This window comes from Aquarana catesbeiana, linkage group LG02 (genome assembly GCF_042186555.1).
Source record: "Aquarana catesbeiana isolate 2022-GZ linkage group LG02, ASM4218655v1, whole genome shotgun sequence".
In the NCBI taxonomy this organism is placed as follows: Eukaryota; Metazoa; Chordata; class Amphibia; order Anura; family Ranidae; genus Aquarana; species Aquarana catesbeiana.
The window spans coordinates 121634026-121649170 of record NC_133325.1 but is presented as its reverse complement, the minus strand read 5'-3'; the positions used below and the strand labels follow the sequence as shown (position 1 = coordinate 121649170).

The following is a 15145-nucleotide window of genomic DNA, read 5'->3' as shown; positions in this document are numbered from 1 at the left end:
GTTGTCCAGAGTAACTTATCAGATGCTTGCTTTCATCTTATGTTGAACAATAGTAAATAACAGCAGGAACCTGACTGGTTGCTCTGGGGAACTACGCCAATATACATTCTTAGTGCTTTGCATATGAGGACATTAGATTGCCAGTTTAGCCATATATTTGGTCTTACTCTTGGAGAAGTCACTAACCTGGGGATGAGGCCTGGTAGATGATTGTGTCTCCATCTTTTTCAGGAACAACCGTGTGACATACAGCGAGCAGGGTTAAGAATTCCTTGATCACCAGGGCTGTGGGCTGAGATTGACAAGATGTAGTGAATTAAAATCAACTATATAAGAGATACAAACAAAATACATCTAAAAGTCCAGTTTTTCAAATGAGCTAGTCCAGAAAAAAATCCCTCCCCCCCAGCCAATCAACTCCTCATCAGTGAAGACTCAGCTAGGAAATGCTGAGGATGGCCCACACACATGAATGTTCCCCAATCTCACCATAAACAAACAGATTGGGCAAACTTACTCAATGGGATTGTTTTACTAAAACTGGAGATTGAAAAATCTGGTGCAGCTGTGCATATAAACCAATCAGCTTCCAGTTTCTTTTATTTTGCCAAAGCTTAAAGGGGTTGTAAACCCTCGTTTAAAAAAAAAAAACCAAACATGTCATACTTACCTCCACTGTGCAGTTTGTTTTGCACAGAGTGGCCCCGATCATCCTCTTCTGGGGTCCCTCGGCAGCGCTGGTGGTTCCTCCCCGCATCGAGTGTCCACGTTGGAGAAGTGCTCTCCTTGGTGGACACCCGTGTGGGCGCGCTCCCGGGTCCCGCATCTGTGTGCATTCACACAGAATGCAGGACTCGGCCCGCCCTCCGACGCCACGTCATTGGATTTGATTGACAGCAGTGGGAGCCAATGGCTGCGCTGCTATCAATCTATCTAATCAGGACACGAGACACCAGGTAGAGCTGGTGTGCTCGTTCCCAGCCGGAGAAGGATCGGGGTCGGGTAAGTAAAACGGGGGCTCGAGGAGGGTGCAGCACCACAGAAGGTTTTTCATCTTAATGCATAGAATGCATTAAGGTGAAAAACCATGAGGGTTTACAACCCCTTTAATTGAGCAAGCTGAAGTTAAAATCTGACCATGCACAGCTGCACCAGATTTTGCACTCTCCAGTTTTAGTAAATCAACCACAATGTCTTTGTGTCCTTTAAGAGTTTTGAAAATATGACAGGTGTTTTATAGCTATGTTTCAACTTCAAACAAGATGTAGCGATCCTGTGATGATAACTTAAACTGCCCTTCTTTCTATAAGAGGTTGTCAGGTGAACTGGCGTTTAACATAAATGGAGTTTGCATTTGCATCTACATATCTTTATACAAAGCACAAGTGTCTGCACGATTGTATTGTAATGTAACATATATAACATATGTTTAGCTAAATGAAAATATAAGTAGATGTAACTACACACCAGTGATTCATTTGCTATTGTTATGTGCAGCTTTGGAACCTCAAATGAACCTTGAGCATCAAATGTGATCAAGCTAAATGCCACTCAGTGATGAATTTCTAGCCTGTGAAAGATCATAGTACTATATGTTCAAAGGTTAAGTTATAAAACTTAGAGGACTACTATACCTAGAACCATAAAAAGATGAAATATGTGCACTACTGTATGTAAATGCTACAAATAATTCTTTACAAATTTGCAGTATTGTAACTACACCTGTACAGGGTTTTCACCTTAATGCATTCATGCATTAAGATGAAAAACCTTCTGTGCTGCAGCTCCCCCCCAGACTCCCCCTTTTTCTTACCTGGGCAGATCCAATTCAGCGATGTGCACAAGAGCAGGGGCTCCAGCCGCTGTCATTCTCCTTATTGGACAGATTGATAGCAGCGGGAGCCAATCCCGCTGCTGTCAATCAAAAGCTCTGATACAGGAGAGGGGGAGGGGCCCAGTCCTGCTATCAATGGACACAGCAGCGGGACTCTGGAGGGAGCCTGCACGGCTTTCTGTGGGGGCACCTGATGAAGAGGAGATACCAAACATACCAATTTTACACAGTCCAGAAGACTAATAAGGCACACTGAACCTCCAATAAAAAATATGCATAAGATTTATATCATTTTTGGTGTCTGATAAATTGTATTTTCATTCTGCTAAATAAATAATATGCTTTTTGCTAGACTGTGAAACCTGGCCAGATTGAAATGTAGATGTCTTAATATCTATAGATTATTGGTGGCATTAAGAATTTGCCTCCTTGAAGGTGCTACTCTAGTGTAAACTCTGCTACATTCCTGTCTGCACATGGCAGCGAGTGTTATAGACAAGTCGGTATTGCAACAGCCAATACTGTAACCAGTGCATGTTACCATTAAAACATGTAGTGGCAGCTATTGTGTGTGTATAAAGGGTTAACTGCTCAATTAACCTGCCCCAATGATGATCGCACTCAGTCTGTTGGTGCTTAGATTGGTGAACCGTGAGCTGAAAAAATCTCTGCGCAGGGTGAAGCTGAGTATGTAATCAGCCTGTCTGTTAACATATTTTATATGATTATTTGATAAAACTGCTCTACATAAGCCAGTGCCTGAAAACTGTATGTTTTATGTAGAGTGGACCTTTAAGAGTAATAGGATAGTTGCACATGCTTTGATAGTCCTGGAGCTGTCAGAACAGCCACCACTGGTATCACATTCCTGACAAATAGGATTCACAGATACCAGACACTTTGCAGCGCCAGAGAAGGCGGCTTTACCTCCAGTATGTACTCATTTAGTATAACATTACATGTCTTGTAGTGGCGTCACACGAGGAATGCCTAAAATACCATTTAGTATAAGTGTTACTCAGATAACAGCAGCCATTTAATTAGATCTATCGTAAATCACCCTCCGGTCTCTGTTCTGTCGGAAGTCATTATACAACCACACGCAATGTTCAATTTCTATTCCTCTGAGATATCTATATCTAAATGGGTTGTTTAAAGGAGCCATTCATTGCAGATAAATGGGGTGAAAAGGTATATGAAAGGGACAGATACACTCATTTTCTACAGTTAGGAGTCAAAATCTTTGTTTCAATGTTGTGGAAAAAATGACAACTGACGTCGGACTTGTTCCTATGTGCAGGAACAATATATTAATTTAAAGCTGGTGTTACACAATAGCCCCAGTGTCCCATAATGATAATATACAGTTCATGTAACACAGCATTCCTGTTCAGCCAGTGTATAAGGAACATGGAGCTGAAAAACAAATAATGTGAATGTCCTTTAGAAGGAAAACTGGATTCAGGGACCATATATTTTTCTGTCCTTGTATGCTTATATCTAACCAAATATTATAAGAAACAAACTCTAGTTGTCATTTTTGTAATGCAAGTTAAAACCTGACAGTTTACACTTCAGTTGTACCTTATTTATTGCAAATTTATATTCAGCAGACATATCACTTAAATATGCATTCCATAAGTGATTCCATGGTGTGACCTAGCTAAACTCTATCCTGAAGTAGCACAGAAAACATCAATTTACTTCATCCTGTAGAAGGGGACAATTTGCTTGGAAACGCGTTGCCTGTTTATCCCAGTTTATCCTTGTCCCGGTGATCATGCTCCCTTATCAGGCTGGATGTTGCTGTTTTTAACATGTAAACAGATGCTTTTTTATCCCCAATAAAGTGTTTTTTATTGCTAACATCGTTCTGCGCTCTGCCCTTTGTCTCCTGTAGAAGTCTCCTCTGTATAGTGGTCTGCAGGAGTCTAGTCAGTGGGGAACGTATCTGCTAGGTCTGCTGCTGTATACAGTATGATGTAAACCACTTGGACTTTTCACATGCATCTCTGTGCATCCCAGCCATGCTTATCTATGAAAATAAAGCATCCTGACAGAAAATTGGAAAATCACGGAGACTAAAATATAGGTTTTCAGCTTCTGAAAATTGGCTTTTAAAAATGCTTATCCTCAATGTAACCCCTAAACCGAACGTTTTTTTTTGAAAATTCTTTTTATTGGTTTTAAAAGAATTTAAGAGGGCTTTCATACCGAGTCGCGGGGTTGCGTCAACGGTAAAGTGACGCTTTACCGTCGTTTTAGCAGTGCTATTCGGCCAATAGCGGGGTGGTTTTAACCCTCCACTAGCGGCCGAAAAGGGGTTAAATCTGCCTGCAAAGCGGTGCCGGAGCGGCACTCAGGCTTTCACACTGGAGTGAATGCAGCTGTTTTTTTCCGCTTTTGTTTCTATACAAGCGCTATTTTTAGCGCTATAGTGCCTGAAAAACGCTGGCAGTGTGAAAGGGGACTTAGTGGTACAAAGCAGACCCTCTGGGCATTCCCCGGCCAAGGTAGGTAAACAACAAAACAAACATCTCTAACTATCTCCAATCAGCTCAGTTAGGAGTACACAGTTAAAATTAAGTTTTGAGGATTCATATCGCAATGCTATGCTATGTTGCTCCAGTCTTTCCTTACTAAACATCCCCTAAGGGTGCTGGAAAAATGGGAAGGGGACGTGGGCCAACTCACAGGAGATCAGTGGGAGAAAGTTCTTCAGTCCGTGACGTCCTGCTCATTAAATGTGACACAGAGATTAACTCAGCTATATATTCTTCTGAGGGTATTTTATACCCCTCATAGGTTGCATGCTATGGGTATGAGGCCAACACCTGAATGCTCTAGATGTAAATGGGATCACAGCAGTTTGATCCATATGCTATGAAGATGCCCAAAATGACATCTGAACATGCGCGGAGTGGTTGATACCGTGTAACAGGGTATTGCAGGTATCTCTCACTCAAAATGGAAGGGCCTCTGCATTATCCCCAATACCCATGTTGCAGCACATTAGAAACATTATTGAATAAATCACATTTATTTCCCCAGGTAACCACTGAGATTTCTCAGATCACCTTTGTTCAATCATCGAGGATGCAATCACCCAATAGCTATAATATCTGATACTATGTGGCCATGCAAGGAGAATCTAACAAGTCCAACACCTTGGCCTAAGTCCAGCCATAGGCTCTAATAGGTGCCCAAAAATGTGAGAAGCGGGCGCAATGCTGTGTGTTCGCTTCTCACTCAGCTGTATGTTAGTTAGCAAAGTGAAGGAATTTGGCTACATTTGGGGCACAGTGGCAGCATTTTGGGCACAGTGGCAGCATCTGATGGGCACAGTGGCTGTGTTTGATGGGCAAAGTGGCAGCATTTGATGGCACAGTGGCTTGCGTTTGGTACAGTGGCTGCGTTTGATGGGGAGATGTATACTATCACTGCATCAAATACACTATTTCTAACGGCAGTAAACTTAAATGGTAATAGTAGTAAAAATACGATCATAACACAAATGTCATTTGGTGAAAGTTTTGGAGCTTACAGTATTATAATATGCCAAATTATTGGTTCTGGAAAACATAAAGGTCTTCATTCCCTTTCTCTGCTGGAAGCTGATGATTATAAACTACACAAAGCAAATTGCAGATCTATAATCGGGTATGATCCAGCCATCTTTTATGTAAAAGAACAACCGCAATCATAAGGCTCCATGCACGCAGGAGCTGATAAACTGCAGTTTATTGGCGTTTGGGCGTGTTTTTTTTAAAAGCCCATGAACTCCACTCTATGTTAGCCTATGTGTCCATGCACACATGGACGTTTTTTAGCTTTAATGAGCAGTGGAGTTTATGGGCTTTTTTCTGAACGCCAGAAACTTGCATTCAAGAGCAGTACTGGAAACACCAGACATGGGTAAAAGGTGTTAAACGAGGGTTAATGCTGTAAAAAGAGCGTTAAGCCTCGTTCGGCGTTTCTGCCTCTATTCAAAATCAATGGTTCCCTATGGGAGCCCATTGATTTGAATAGAAGTTGCACTGCAAGTCGGATCATCATGATCCGACTTGCGGTGCGACTTGTCTGCTGAAGATGAAGGGGAACCCCCCGCCAAAATGAAAAAAAAATTGACGTGGGGTCCCCCCCAAATCCATACCCTTATCCGAGCACACAGCCCGGCTGGTCAGGAATGGGGGTGGGGACAAGCGAGCGCCCCCCCCCCCTGAACCGTACCAGGCCGCATGCCCTCAACATGGGGGGGTGGGTGCTTTGGGGCAGGGGGGCACCCTGCGGCCCCCCCACCCCAAAGCACCTTGTCCCCATGTTGATGAGGACAAGGGCCTCTTCCCGACAACCCTGGCCGTTGGTTGTCAGGGTCTGCGGGTGGGGGGCTTATCGGAATCCGGGAGCCCCCTTTAATAAGGGGGCTCCCAGAACCCAGCCCCCCACCCTATGTAAATGAGTATGGGGTACATGGTACCCCTACCCATTCACCTAGGAAAAAAAGTGTCAAGAAAAAAAAACACACTAGACAGGTTTTTAAAGTAATTTATTAGACAGCTCTGGGGGGTCTTCTTCCGACTTCGGGGGTCTTCTTCCGACTTCGGGGGTGCTGGGACTGTGAGGTCATAAGGGGGCATGGTCACCGGGTGATGTGATAAGCCCCCCGCCTGCAGACCTCGACAACCAACGGCCAGGGTTGTCGGGAAGAGGCCCTCATCAACATGGGGACAAGGTGCTTTGGGGTGGGGGGCCGCAGGGCGCCCCCCCGCCCCAAAGCACCCACCCCCCCTTGTTGACGGCATGCGGCCTGGTACGGTTCAGGAGGGGGGGGGGGCGCTCGCTTGTCCGGCCGGGCTGCGTGCTCGGATAAGGTTCTGGTATGGATTTGGGGGGGGACCCCATGCCTTTTTTTGGCGTAGGGGGTTCCCCTTAAAATCCATACCAGACCGAAGGGCTTGGTATTGTCTGAGGGGGGAACCCCACGTCAATTTTTTTTTCATTTTTGGCAGGGTGCCTTTTCATTCTCAGCACACAAGTCGCAACGCAAGTCGGATCATGATGATCCGACTTGCAGTGTGACTTCTATTCAAATCAATGGGCTCCCATAGGGAACCATTGATTTTGAATAGAGGCAGAAACACCGAACGAGGCTTAACGCTCTTTTTACAGCGTTAACCCTCGTTTAACACCTTTTACCGGTGTCTGGCGTTTCCAGTACTGCTCTTGAACGCAAGTTTCTGGCGTTCAGAAAAAAGCCCATAAACTCCACTGCTCATTAAAGCTAAAAAAACGTCCATGTGTGCATGGACACATAGGCTAACATAGAGTGGAGTTCATGGGCTTTTAAAAAAAAACACGCCCAAACGCCAATAAACTGCAGTTTATCAGCTCCAGTGTGCATGGAGCCTTAGCCCCCGTTCACACCTATGCGAATTAGATCTTACATCGCATCCAATTCGCAGGACATTTTAAAATACATTCATATGAATGCATCTGCTTCACATATGTGCATTGCATTCGCACTGCGCATTGCACAAAAAACATGTGCGTTTTCTGGGCATTGCGGTGCGAATTACAAGCCCATTATCTTCTATGGGAACGCATCTGATTTGCAGATGCATTGCATTCTGAACATGGATTTTCTCCTTCTCCTCACTACATAGTTACATAGTTAGTAAGGTTGAATAAAGACACCAGTCCATCCAGTTCAACCTGAGTGAGCACCCACAATTGTCCCCATCCCCGCACACTGCGTCCCATCAAGATGCCCATCCACTATATTATTATTTTTTTTTTTTTTATATATATATATTTTAACCACTTCAATACCCAGCCATAGTCATATGACGTCCACAGATGGGATCTCCCATCCTGGGTGGACGTCATATGATGTCCTGGGATTCCCGGCCGTCTAGGGGGCGCGCGCGCGCCGCCGGGAGCGCGCGCCCGCCGCGTTACTCAGGACCCAGTGCGTGTGCTGGGCACCCGCCGGGCACCCGTGATTGCCCGTTAACCGGGCCGGCATGTGGATCTGTGTGTGTAAACACACAGATCCACAGCCTGTCAGCTCTGAGGAGAGCGATCTGTGTTCCCAGAACGGAGGAACACTGATCGGTCTCCTCCCCTTGTACGTCCCCTCCCCCTTCAGTTAGAATCATTCCCTAGGAAACACATTTAACCCCTCCCCACCCCCTAGTGGTTAACCCCTTCACTGCCTGTCACATTTACACAGTAATCAATGCAATTTTATAGCATTGATCGCTGTATAAATGTGAATGGTCCCAAAAATGTGTCAAACGTATCCGATGTGTCCGCCATAATGTCGCAGTCACGAAAAAAAATCGCGATCGCCGCAAAAAAAATAAAAAAATATTTTTTTTTTAAAAATGCCATAAATCTATCCCGTATTTTGTAGACGCTATAACTTTTGCGCAAACCAATCAATATACGCTTATTGCGATTTTTTTTTTACCAAAAATATGTAGAAGAATACGTATCGGCCGAAACTGAGGAAAAAATTTGTTTTTAAAAAAAAAAAATTGGGATATTTATTATAGCAAAAAGTAAAAAATATTGTGTTTTTTTCAAAATTGTCGCTCTTCTTTTGTTTATAGCGCAAAAAATAAAAACTGCAGAGGCGATCAAATACCACCAAAAGAAAGCTCTATTTGTGGTGAAAAAAGGACGTCAATTTTTTTGGGGTACCACGTTGCATGACCGCGCAATTAACGTTTAAAGTGCGACAGCGCTGAAAACTAAAAATTGGCCTGGGAAGGAAGGGGGTGAAATTGCCCTGTATTGAACCGGTTAAGGTACCCATGTAGCGCCATCAATCTATGCTCCACACACACCCACACTGGTCCCCACCCCCAAAGGGTCCACAATCCAAGGTCCCCAACTCACACCCATACACCAGGGCCAATTTTTTTGGACAGAAGCAAATTAACCTAACAGCATGTCTTTGGCGAGTGCGACGTGTCAGTCTGACACCCCACATCTCCAATCGTGATAAGAAGGCTCTGACAGAGGCTTCTTACCATGTGATCAACTGTGACCAATCACAGCTGATCATCGCGAGAACCAGGAAGTGCTGGTAAACGGCATTCCTCGGTTCATGCCGATCGGCGGCTCTCCCTGTCAGAGGGGGGGTCTGTGCTGATAATCAGCACACTGATTATCAGCACAGCACCCATCAAATGTACCAATAAGCTGCCAATCGGTGCCCAGTCAGTGCCCCATCATAACACCCTACCAGTGCCCAATAGAGTGCCAATGAGTGCCCACCACAGTGCAAATCAGTGCCCACCATAGTGACAATTAGTATCCATCACAGTGCCAATCATTGCCCAGCATTAATACCTGTCAGTACCTGCCCAATCAGTGCTGACCATCAGTGCCATCTATTAGTGTCCATCAGTGCCAATCAGTGCTGTCTATGAGTGCCAATCAGTGCCATCTCTCAGTGCCCATCAGTGCCATCTGTCAGTGCCCATCAGTGCCGCCTGTCAGTGCCGCCTGTCAGTGCCCATCAGTGCTGCATATCAGTGCCACCTATCGGTGCCCATCAGTGCTGCCTATCAGTGTCCATCAATTCTAAATATCAGTGCCTCCTCATCAGTGCCCATCAGTGCCACCTTATCAGTGCCAACTCATCAGTGCCCATCGGTGCCACCTCAGTAGTGCCCATCAGTGCTGACTCATCAGTGCCCATCAGTGAAGGAGAAAACAAGATTTTATAACAAACGAAGAAAAGCGTTTTGGTTTTTTTTTCAAAAATGTTGGACTTTTTTAGTTTGTTTAGCAAAAAATAAAAACCGCAGAGGTGATCAAATACCACCAAAAGAAAGCTCTATTTGTGGGAACAAAATGATAAAAATTTAGTTTGGGTACAGTGTTGTATGACCGCGCAATTGTCATTAAAAGTGTGATAGCACTGAGAGCTCAAAATTGCCCTGGGCAGGAAGGGGCGAAAGTGCCTAGTATTGAAGTGGTAAAATAATTTTTTTAAATGACATTTTTTTTTTTTTTTATTGCATTTTAGTGTAAATATGAGATCTGAGGTCTTTTTGACCCCAGATCTCATATTTAAGAGGTCCTGTCATGCTTTTTTCTATTACAAGGGATGTTTATATTCCTTGTAATAGGAATAAGTGACACATTTTTTTAAAAAAACAGTGTAAAAATAAAAAATATTATATTTTTTATAATATATGAAAACGGTGTTCAAACCACACATGTGAGGTATCGCCGCGATCGGTAGAGCAAGAGCAATAATTCTAGCCCTAGACCTCCTCTGTAACTTTAAACATGAATTTTTTAAATGTCGCCTATGGAGATTTTTAAGTGTAAAAGTTTGTCGCCATTCCACGAGTGGGAGCAATTTTGAAGATTGACATGTTGGGTATCAATTTACTCGGCGTAACATTAGCTTTCACATTATAAAAAAAGGGCTAATTTTACTGTTGTTTTATTTTTTAACTCAAAAAAGTGTATTTTTTCCAAAAAAAGTGCACTTGTAAGACCGCTTCGCAAATACGGTGGACAGAAAGTATTGCAACGACCGCCATTTTATTCTCTAGAGTGTTAGAAAAAAAATGTATAATTATTGGGGGTTCTAAGTAATTTTCTAGCAAAAAAAACTGTTTTTAATTTGTAAACAACAAATCTCAGAAAGAGACTCGGTCCTTAAGTGGTTAAAGAGGCCTTTGCTGAGTTTCCAGAAGCTTTATGAACAATGCAAAAAGTGTGTTGTGAAAAATGGTGATTATTTTGAAGGCTGATAAAGGTAATTTGTTTGTATCTTCTGTTTTCTTTGATACCATTCACCAAACTTTTCAGACACACCTCACATGTTGGTATGACTTATGGCCCGTACACACGATCCGAATATCGTAGGAAAACGGTCGTCCGAGGAAGGATCGTACGATATTCGGATTGTGTGTACACTACTTTCAACAGCCGATCACGACCGTTCATCCGATATTATTCGATCGGACATACCCGAAAATTTTTCTCGTACGATTCCAGATCGTACGATTTTCGTTTAGTCAGTATAGTTGTCGTCCGAAAATACAATACATATACAATACAACACATGACATTACTTCCGATTTTTTTGTCTGTCGTACAAGAATTATCGTGACTTTATTTAGCTATTCAATTTCTACTTGCGACTATTAAGCGAGAACGGTCGTACGATATTCGGATCGTGTGTACGGGCCGTTAGACCTGTCAGCAATGTGCAGAGGAGAAGACTTGGCAACACAGGAATGCTGGATTATACTGTATATCGGTGACTTATAACCATGGGGACCTGAGAAGCTATATGTGTTATCATGCCAGGAGGGTTGTTGCTTTTCTGAAAATTAAGTGGGTATTTGTTAAGGGTACAGTTTTAATAAAAAATAGGGCTTTCCACAGTTCTTCGTTAACACTGAAAATCTAAATACAAACTCTATACTACTTACACTTTCACCTTCAATATTCTGAAACAGTTTAGGGTCATCAAAGTCACACGATTCACTTGTAGAAGGTAACTGGCTAAAGAAAAAGAAAAAACAATGTCATAATTTAAGTTTTTTTAAATGTTAAACATTAGTGTAGAATATATTGTAATATCATCTTTTAAATGTAAACTTTTCAATAGTTCCCAGCAGAAACCAACAATTTATGGCAGTTTTCATACTATTTGGTGAGAGAAGAGCACTAAAAAGGTAGCTTAAGGCTGGGTTCAAATATATGCGGCTGTGGTTTGCAGTCTGAAGTCCGGTGCATTTCTGTTTGACGGTTCAGGTGCGATTCATGTGTGCATTTTTCCCTGAATTTGCACCTGAACCAGACCCAAAAACACACAGGACCATTTTCAAAACCGTACTGCAGCCGCCCCGCACATGTGTGAATTGGCTCCATTGAAATCCGGTCACATTCACATGGTATGCAAATTAGATGCTGGTTTTAACCGCATCCAGTTCGCATATATGTGAACCCAGCCTCAAGGAAACTTGAACTGAGATAAATAGGCTGCCACTACTGACATCCTTCTGAAAATCCTAGTTGCCCATATGTCTCTGGTTTCAATACATTCTGATTCACTGACCAGAAGCAACTATAGCACAGTCAGAGCAAAGTCAGTGACTTAAAGTATTGAATCCAATAGCTCAACCTGGCAGCCACACAACTTTCACCACTGGTTTGCTGGAGGGACTTCTACAATGAAATGGGTAGGTCACTTAGCACCTCCAAATAAAAAAAAAACCACAGCTCTTTAAACAAATAAGAAACAGGTTGCATTAAACACAAACATTTCCAGCGCATAGAATTCTGCCTCAGAGTCTAATTGTACAATGGATCATCAAAAGCAACAGAATAACATTCTTCTGGTATTCTTCATGGATGCAGCCCTCCTCCAATTGGGGAATCACCTTGACAACTGTAAAAGAGCACACAGGAGGGCGCACACGCCTAGTACATTACCAAAGGTTTAATGTATAAAACAAAACATTAAGCCAAATGGATACTCACAAAAATGGATGTATGCAGGTGTGGAATGACATTAAATCTCAATCCAGTGAAGGAATAGGGTGGCCAAATACACTTAACACTGCGCTGGCAATCTGATGCATTTCAGGGGATGCACCTCCTTGTTCAGAGCTAAAGTTTATCTCTGGATTGAGATGCAGTGTCATACAATGCCTGCATGCATCCATTTTTGTGCATATCCATTTGGCTGTATGTTTTGCTTTATACAATAAGTCTTTGGTAATGCACCAAGCGTGTGTGCCCTCCTGTGTGCTCTTTTACAAAGACATGTGTTCAAGAAGCAATTGCTCTCTTAGGCTGCTGATATCCTAAAATTTTGATTTTAAAGTTGAAGCTATAAAGGCTCATGTCAACAGGCCTTTTTTGGCCAACGCAGCTGAATGCCTTCTAATGGAGAAAGCGGTATCTGACAAGTAATGGCTGTAGTTGGCCTGCCTTCCTTGCAGTTTAAATGCACCTCAATAGGACATGTTGTGTCCAAAAAAAGTAGCGCAACACAAAGCAGATCAAACAAAGCCTCTAAACTGCCATGTGCACAGCTCCATTAGAACCCATGGCAATTTGCTGTGTTTGAGGTGTGTTTCAAACACACCTCAAACACAGGAAAATGATACACGTGTACATGAACCCTATTTCTGTCATCATACACAATTAGGATTCCTACCTTTTTAATTTTCCAATCTTAAAGAATATTAAACAACAAAATTAGAGACAAAACATCACTCCAATAAACTGCAGCACAAACACAAGCTACACACATTAAATGAATGCGCTAAACGTCTGCTAGAAACACAACTCAGTTCAATACACTGGCTAGTCTCCTCCATTGTGGATCTTACTGCTTTCTTCTAGAAATCCCTCCATAATGTTAAGGAGTATGTAATTCTCTATAGTCAAAGAAAAAAAAAAACACATGGTCATTGCAGTTTCAAAACCGGTGGAAATCTTATATGCTAAGAATGACTATGCTTTAATCTACAGATTTTGGAGGGGTCTTTTTTAAAGAATCTGCACTGCATCATAAAACAGCTTCTAATGGCAGACAGGATATAAGCGCTGAAGCCTTCAGCCAAAATATTAAATCGTCGGATAGGAATTTGACTGAAACTAATTACTATGCATAAGCCTTTAAGTAAACTTAAAAAAAAAGAAAGACACATAATCACTGCATGTCATATGGGTTTCACAAGATTACTTTTTCTGTGTATTTAAAGTAATGCACGTGGTCATATATATACATATGGAACAGCGCATACATATGTGGATGAGGAAAAAGCCAGGCAAACACGGACATCTCCTCGCTCAGTAAAGTCTCCAGTGGATTAAGAGCCTGCTAAGAAATTCTGCACAGTATAAACCTTTCAGCTTTGAACGAGGAAAGTTTTGGACACAGCTAAATGGAATATTTTCAGCCAGATTTGTGCTAAATATGGGCCCACTGACCGCTAATGACAGTATGCCAATGTTCAGCATGAGGAAGTCATGCCAGGAGTGCTCCATGGCTCACTGTAAAGGGTCACTAAGTCTACAATGTGGCTTAAAAAGTAAAATTTTTCAGACAGATATGTAAAATATCTTTTTTTTAAAAGAATATTAAAACCACAAGCTGAGAATAGACAGATCAAAATCTGGCCAGTACAACAGGGACCAACCAAATTTCGATCTGTGTATGGCCTTACTTGTTTAAGAGAAGTTAGTTCTTAGATCCACGTCTGTTAAATGGACACACTGAAAAACTATTAGTGAATGTATTGGCTGTTCCTTTCTTAAACAAACAATAATTGCGTGTATATACATAAACAATCCTAATCATTCAAAATACATAATTATGACATAATCCTTTTCATGTGAAAAAATCCAAAATAAAGTACACAGTTCATTCATGTATATACAGTTCATATGTGACACTTTCCGCTGAAATTATCACATTCTTCCAGATGTACACCTTATATCAATCCTCTTTCAGCCTTCACCCTTGTGCATCCTCTATGGTAGCAATAATTTGTGACTCCCACCACCTTTCACCACTGCACTCACCTCCAATGAAGACCTGTTTCCTTCTGTTGTCTCACTAGAAATTTCTTATCTGGATATCCCTCATATGGCCTTTCAGTGCTCTTTCTTCCGTCGTGTTACCTTAGTTAAAGTAAATACGCTTCCATGGTGTAGTCATTTAAAACTTCCACATTTCTTGTAATATTTTACACTTACATTTAAAACAGAGACAATGCATGGAAAATGAAGAATACAGTGAGCCACAGCTCCTGTCCGACTCAAAATCATAAGTGTTTGCATCACCCGACTCCGCCCAATGCATAGCATCACAGTCATGTGACTTCCTCAGGGAAGTCTTGAGGAAGTCACGTGACTGACAATACACACTGGGTGGAGTCAGGTGACACAAACACTGAGGAACGTGAGTCAGACGGGAGCTTCGGTCCCACTGTAATTTTCATTTGCTACGCATTGTCTCTGTTTTAAATGTAAGTATACAATATTAAAATATATGTGGAAGTTTTAAATTTGTACACCATGGGAGTGTATATTTGCTTTAACTAAGGTAAAACGGTGGAAGAAAGAGCACTGAAAGGCCATATGAGGGATATCCAGATATGGACATACCTTGTTAGACAAGAGATGGAAAGAAGGAGGTTAAACAGCCGAGGAGCCTGGATATATACCCTGAAGGCATTTACAGACCTGGAAACAGGTCTTCATTGGAGGTGAGTGCAGTGGTGAAAGGTGGTGGGAGTCACAATTTATTGCTACCAT

The 15145-nt window shown here is 42.3% G+C and overlaps 1 protein-coding gene across 2 annotated transcripts in view; it reads right to left on the bottom strand.

Annotated features, from left to right (window-relative positions):
- ATP8A2 (ATPase phospholipid transporting 8A2) overlaps positions 1-15145 on the bottom strand; it is a 1045467-nt gene that overhangs the window by 711502 nt on the left and 318820 nt on the right. For both annotated transcript variants that reach the window (XM_073613412.1, XM_073613413.1), the window contains exons 16-17: positions 11302-11374; positions 187-292 (exon numbers count right to left, since the gene is read on the bottom strand). In XM_073613412.1, the coding sequence (XP_073469513.1) occupies positions 187-292; positions 11302-11374 (179 nt within the window). The remainder of the gene's footprint in view (positions 1-186; positions 293-11301; positions 11375-15145) is intronic.